The sequence below is a fragment of the Pelophylax lessonae genome, assembly GCF_965119305.1.
Source record: "Pelophylax lessonae genome assembly, chromosome: 2".
NCBI classification, from domain to species: Eukaryota; Metazoa; Chordata; class Amphibia; order Anura; family Ranidae; genus Pelophylax; species Pelophylax lessonae.
Genome location: NC_138769.1, coordinates 697,503,626 through 697,510,300, shown reverse-complemented (window position 1 = coordinate 697,510,300; position 6,675 = coordinate 697,503,626). Strand labels below are relative to the sequence as shown.

The window sequence follows — 6,675 nt, the reverse complement described above, 5'->3', positions numbered from 1 at the left end:
TCGTCCGAAGAACTAACTAATGCTGACAAAAATAACAGCTAAGTAAAGGTAGAGAGAAAACTCAAACAAAATATTAAAAGAAGAAAGAGTCTGGGACAAAAAGTCCCAGCACAGAGAGAGCCAGCCACTCCTGACAAGCTAGACATTAAAACTGAGATATGGTTGCAGGAAGTAGGAGGGTATTGACTGAGGGGACCACCCCTTGAGGGTGGGATATGTTAAAGCTTTATTGTTAACATATTCTGTTGCCTAGCTACTCCTTCGGAGCAAAGTCTAATACCCCATATGTGACGAATATGAAGAGGCGGCGACTGTCGGAGGACGTAAGAGAAACTTTTTTTTTCCCACAATTTTCTGTCTTTTTTTCTTTTGTAAGAAATAAAAAAACCCAGAGGTGATTAAATACCACCAAAAGAAAGATCTATTTGTGTGAAAAAAATTATAAAAATTTCATATGGGTGCAGTGTAGCATGGCCGCGCAATTGTCATTCAAAGCGTGAGAGCACTGAAAGCTGAAAATTGGCCTGGGCAGGAAGGGGGTGAAAGTGCCTGGTAGGCGAGTGGTTAAGGATGGTTTTTCTAGTTTGATACAAAATAACCACGTTTGAACCAGTTATTCACTCTGTCCAAAATGTGCACCTCCCTGTTCTTTTGAACTATGTCCCTTTACAGTCATTTTAAGGTAAAAATGGCATGTTTTACCTTAATGCCTTCCCTGCATTAAGGTAAAAAAAATGTCCCAGTATTTGTCTCAGCCCCACCAGATCCAGCACTGTGCCTGTCTGTAGCAGCTCTCCTCTCTTCCTGCATTTACAAGACAGAAAGGCAGCAGCAGAAGTCATTGGCTCCTGCTGCTGTCAAGCAAATCCTGTGAGCAGAGAGCGGGAGGTGGGCCCAAACCACACTGTATGAAAGCATACAGCCCGGATTGTGAGCAAGCCCACACATGCGCCCCCACAGGAAGACGTTTTCTATGGTGGTGTAGAGAAAAGAGGTGGAGCCAAGAGTGCCAACAAGGAACCCTAGAAGAGGTTTGCCGCCACTCTGTGGAATACCATTGCACAGAACAGGTAAGTATACCATGTTAGGTTTTTTTTTAAAACATATTTTAGACTGCACAATCACTTGTAGAAAGACTACTGTGAGAGTTTGCCCTCATATGATGGGCCATCCTTATTTTGAGAAGTTGTTTCATCCACCCAGTGAAGGAGGTCTTAACATGCCTCAGTACAGTACAGTAGACTACACATACCAGGTTACTTTGCTTGTGTTTGGGTATTGAGCATTCTGCATGTAAAATCATCTGAGAGATACTGAGCTTCCAAGGTTTGTCAAGAACCCTTTTTCCACATTTCTTGGCAATTAGGTTAAAGCGGCGTTCCGGCCACAAAAAAAAAAAATTTCAATAAAAACATACCCCCGGGACAGTCAGGGCTAGTACATTCCACAATGGATAGCCTCTGATCTGTCCCGGTTCGCACTTACCTGCAAGAAGAAATACTCACTTATAAAATTTCTTCTCCAGCGTTGCCATCTCTGTTGTGGGCAGCTGAAGCCAGCGCGATCCTCTTCTGCATCCTCTTCCGTGTCTTCTTCTCCCAGAATGCGCCTGCACCGGCCCCGCTCGTCACTTCCGGTGCGTCACCGCATTCCTCCACAGCTTCTGGGCATGCCCAGAAGCTGTTTAGCAAGGAAATCGGCGTTGCACCAGAACTGACGTCGGGGCCAGTGCAGGCGAATTGATTCCTGGGAGCGATGACGTTCAGCTCCCAGGAATCATTGCAAAGCGGAAGTGACGGTGCGAGCCATGCGGCCGAGGGAGGAAGTGGAAGGAAGGTGAGTATTTTTTTTCTGCAATTACAAGGTAAGTAAAAAAAAAAAAAAAAAATCCTAACTACCCATTTCTTTTTCAGGTGAGCTATAGCAAGCGGATGGCCCAAAATCGACTATGTCGATTTTGTGGCCGGAACTCCGCTTTAAGGTGACATAGGTTAGAACTCAGAAAGGTGCTTTGATAAGCAGCATCTTCAAAAATACTATATTTACATATACTATGACCTGGATAAATAGGAGCTTGCACAGAGAATTGACAAGAAAAAAAAAAAAACCCACAGAATTGCCCCAATAACGGATATCAGCTCAGGTTGCTTAATTGAAACAGGCGCTGCAGAGACTAGCTTCATCCGTTTTTGGAAAAGTCTTATGAGAAAATGTCCTAAATTTAGTTCAGTGTGATTTCATATTCAATATATTGATAATATATGTATATAGGATATTTTTAAAGCAACTGATTTTTTTTTTTTTAAAGTATAAATCTAATTGTCATTGAATTCAATCATTTTATTAAGACAATTACATATATACATCTTTATTCTAAAATTCATTTTCTTCAGTATTGACATTTTATTTTTTGTACAAAACCCATAGGTACATATACATAGCCCAAAACATTGAAAGAACAGAAACAAAACACAAAGGAATATTCGATAATATAGGAAAAACTTGCGCCTTACCAAATAACCCACATATGAAAAAAACAATCAGGTCAATAGAAATTAAATATATTTATAGAGATCTATATTTACTATATTTTACACCTTTTGCCACATTTTCTGTAAGAAAAAAACCTGAAAAAAGCAAGACCGTTTTCTATTTTGTGTGGTTCCCCAAAGACAGAAGGGCTGTCAATTAAATTGGCCTCCACAAAAGAAAACAAAACCATACCAAGACATTTTCTATAGGTAGCAGCATATGTATCAGGGGTACAATGTACATTTTCAACTGCTTAGACAGATATTCATATAGGAAAGTTTAGGATCTCTGTTGAGAAAGTCCTGGGGCCTTGTACCAATATCAGTAGACCTTGTAACCAGAACAATGTGGAATTCCACAGCCTTTGGGACATCTACAGATTGTAACTGTACATGGATTTGTAACTTGAACCAAAACAATTTGTGGCTTATGATACGTGTGCCAACGTTCACAAGAAGCCGAGTGAGGTTTCCAGGTAAGAAAGTGTTTGCAGTGCTAGAACATTATGGATGAGTAGACAGCATTTTGGGATTTATTTTGCAAGCTTGGCCATCTTGAACATTCGCAGTGGCAGCATGCCATCAACCCAGATATTGGGTGAGGCCATCATCTTCTCCCACATTGTCGTTTCTTCATGGGTGGAGTCCATCCAGTCTACAGGAGTCCCGTAACTTTTTCCTAAGAGAACAAATAAAAAGCCCAATGTAATAGGAAAATTCAATTTTAACATTAACTTCTACTTATAGGTTTAGCTTCACTGTCTTGGGGTCACAGATTATCAGCTATCATCTGCTACTTCTCACATAGCCATCGGAAAAAGATTAATGTGAATAAAGTGGCTGAGAGGTTAGCACACTTGCCAGTCACCAATAACATGGATGGCTTAGTGTTTTCTTGGTGTTTGTTGGGGTTTCAAGAGTATAGCCGTAAACTGGAAATGTTTAATATTTACCACTAGGCCTGAATAGCAGACAACTCCCCCAACCCCATCAAAGATAGACACATCATAATTGGCCCCACAGACTGCTAAAAAGCATGAAGGAATATGAAGAGCTCATAAACCCAGAAAAATTGATTTTTGTAAAATCTTACCGTAAAATCCTTTTCTCTTAAGCTCATTGACAGACGTAGTCCTCCTTGATTAATATCAACTCGGGTTATACTGCCCTCTACAGGAGTAGGACTAGACAGGAAAGAAAACGTTCTGGCCACACCCTAGGGGCAGTCCCAGAGGGTATATCCTCTCACTTCCTGCTACAGCAAATCAGTTACGTCACAAAGCAGTGTTTAGAGAATTTAACCCAACCCAACTCAAAAACAGAGGGGCGGGTACTACGTCTGTCAATGAGCTTAAGAGAAAAGGATTTTACGGTAAGATTTTACAAAAATCCATTTTTCTCTGTCGCTCATTGACAGACGTAGTCCTCCTTGATTAATATCAACTCGGGACGTCCCAAAGAAGTGCCACAAATGAGGGGTGGGAAACTGGAAATCAAAATCCAATCTAGAAGGCCCAACAGGTCCCAACTAGAAGTTTAAAAGGCTCATCAATCAAAAGATGAGACTCAACAGAAATTCCAACGGGAAAAAACCCTCGAGGTAGACCACCGGTCTCCTCAAATTGCGGTCTGCAAAACCTTGCGGCCAAATGAGGCATCCACCGATGCCATCACATCAACTTTATAACATTTTGTAAAGGTATGCACCGACTACCAGGTAGCCGCCTTGCACACCTGGACCACTGACGCCTGATGGCGGTAGGCCCAAGAAGTACTGAGCGCTCGAGTGGAGTGCGCCTTAACAGGGAACGGAGGATTCCGACCCTTAATAGAATAAGCCTATACCACCGTCTGTCTAATCCATTTGGAGATAGTCACGGCAGATGCAGGCAACCCCTTTCTGGGGCCATCCGTGATCACAAAAAGTGAATCCGTTTTACGGAACGATTCCGTAGTCTTCAGGTATACCCTGATTGCCCGCACCACATCCAAGGAATGCAACGCACATTCCCGAGGATGACTGGGCTTAGGACACAAGGAAGGTAGCACAATATCTTCATTCAGATGAAAGTCTGAAAACCACCTTAGGAAAAAAGATGACTTCGGATGAAGAACTACCTTATCCCTATGAATCCCCAGATATGGGGAATGACACAATAATGCAGCCAGTTCCGACACCCTGCGTGCAGAAGTGATAGCCACCAAGAAGGCCACCTTCTGGGATAATGTAAGCAAGGGAATCTCCCTGATATTTTCAAAGGGAGGTTTCTGAAGAACCGACAACACCAAATTAAGATCCCAGGGTGGTAAGGGCGCGCGCACTGGCACAGCCAAGTGCTGCACCTCCTGGATGAAATTCCACACCAAGGAATGAGTAGCCAGAGGCTTCTGGAAGAAGATTGCTAACGCTGAAACCTGACCCTTGATAGTGCTCAAGGATAGTTTCTGCTCAACCCCCTTTTGCAGAAAAAAACCAAGATTCGGGTCACCGAATAGGTACGTGGGGGAAAACTCCTACGATTCACACCACGCAATATAAGCCTTCCATGTGCGATAATAGACTTTGCTGGAAGTCGCTTTTCTTGCTTTAATTAGAGTAGGAATAACTGAAGCTGACAATTCCTTGTCCTTCAGTACCTGGGTCTCATTTGCCAGGCCGTTAAAGCCAGCGACTGTAAAGCACGATGGAAGATCGGTCCTTGAGACCGCAGAACCTCCCTGAGAAGAAGTCTCCAAGGAGCGTCCGCGACTAGTCTTGCCCAAGTCGGCGTACCCGGCTTGACGAGGCTAGCCCGGAATACCGGGATAACTGGAGTTCCCTCCACCTCTATCCTGCGGAGAAATCTCAGCAGTAACTTGAGAAGGGGGAAGACATACAGTAGTACAGTAGTAGCTGATACTTCCCCTACCCCTAAGGGGGGCTCAGCGCGTCTGCTGAGTCCGCTAGAGTATCGCAGGCACGAGCACTGTTGAGCCAACCTGCCAACAGATCCATCTCCGGGGTGCCCCAATGAAGGGACAGCTGGTGAAATACCTATGGATGAAGAGACTATTCCTCTTGATCCAGAATCTGACGGCTGAAATAATCTGCCTGTCCACCCCCATGATAAATATCGCGGAGAGAACTGGAACAACTGTTCCCCCAATAGGAATGTTGGCCACTTCTATGGCCGCCAGGGCACTCTTGGTGCCCCTTGGTGATCGACATAAGTCATGACCGAGGCATAGTACGATTGGATCCGAACCGGGCTGCCCTGGAGCTGCTCGGTCCAGTAAATCAGACAAAGTCTGATCGCTCTCAGTTCCAACACATTTATCGGTAACCTGGAATTTATCAGAAGAAATGACTTCCCCTGGCTGAGCATCGGAGACCGAAGCCACCAGACCAGAGCCTCCCTGGTCCGCTCGCTCAATCGGATCCGATTGTCCAGGGAATCGGGATTCCGATTCCATATGAGAAGAATCTCCTCTTTGGAGAATTCGGGTATGAGACTGGGCAAACGGTACTGCCTCTAAAGAGGAGACCATCAATCCCAGCCAGTTGACGGACAGCAACATCCGAATCATTGACAATCTTCTGGAATTTCTCCGCATGGAGAAACACTCTTGCCAAGGATGTACCCAAAATTAGGCCCAGATAGTTCAGTCTCCTGGTGGGAACCAGGGATGATCTTTGGGAAAAGCAACGAAAACGCTGATGTCCTGCGAAGATGGGGATATGAAGATAGGCATCCTAAATGTCTATGGACGCCAGGAAATCCCCCTGATGCAGGGAGGCCACCACTGTATGGATGGACTCCATCTCTTCCAAGACCAGAATTGGACGCACCTAGCCCTTTTGCCTGGGCATTGTGAACAGGTTCGACTAGAACTCCTCCAAGGAATGGGAACTACCACTGCTTGTTGCATCAAAGCTTTTTAAGCGACCCGGGGATGTCGAATATTGGAAGGGAAGAATCGCACCGGTGGAAGTGATCGAAACTCGATCTTGTATCCCGACCATATGACCTTGCGAACCCCTTTATCCGGGATTCTGGAAAGCCCTGGATCCGGAAAGACGTCCCCCCACCCTAGAGATGGGTGGGGCCCATTCTGTCAATCCAACGGGATAACAGTGGTTCTATTTAGTCTGGAAATCGGTGAG

General features: G+C 44.6%; 1 protein-coding gene across 1 annotated transcript in view; it reads right to left on the bottom strand.

Moving 5' to 3' along the window:
- Positions 1–2,951: 2,951 nt before the first annotated feature.
- SYTL2 (synaptotagmin like 2) overlaps positions 2,952–6,675 on the bottom strand; it is a 133,042-nt gene continuing 129,318 nt past the window's right edge. Inside the window, exon 21 of the mRNA XM_082248204.1 lies at positions 2,952–3,210. Within this exon, the coding sequence (XP_082104330.1) occupies positions 3,065–3,210 (146 nt within the window). The 3' untranslated portion in view covers positions 2,952–3,064. The remainder of the gene's footprint in view (positions 3,211–6,675) is intronic.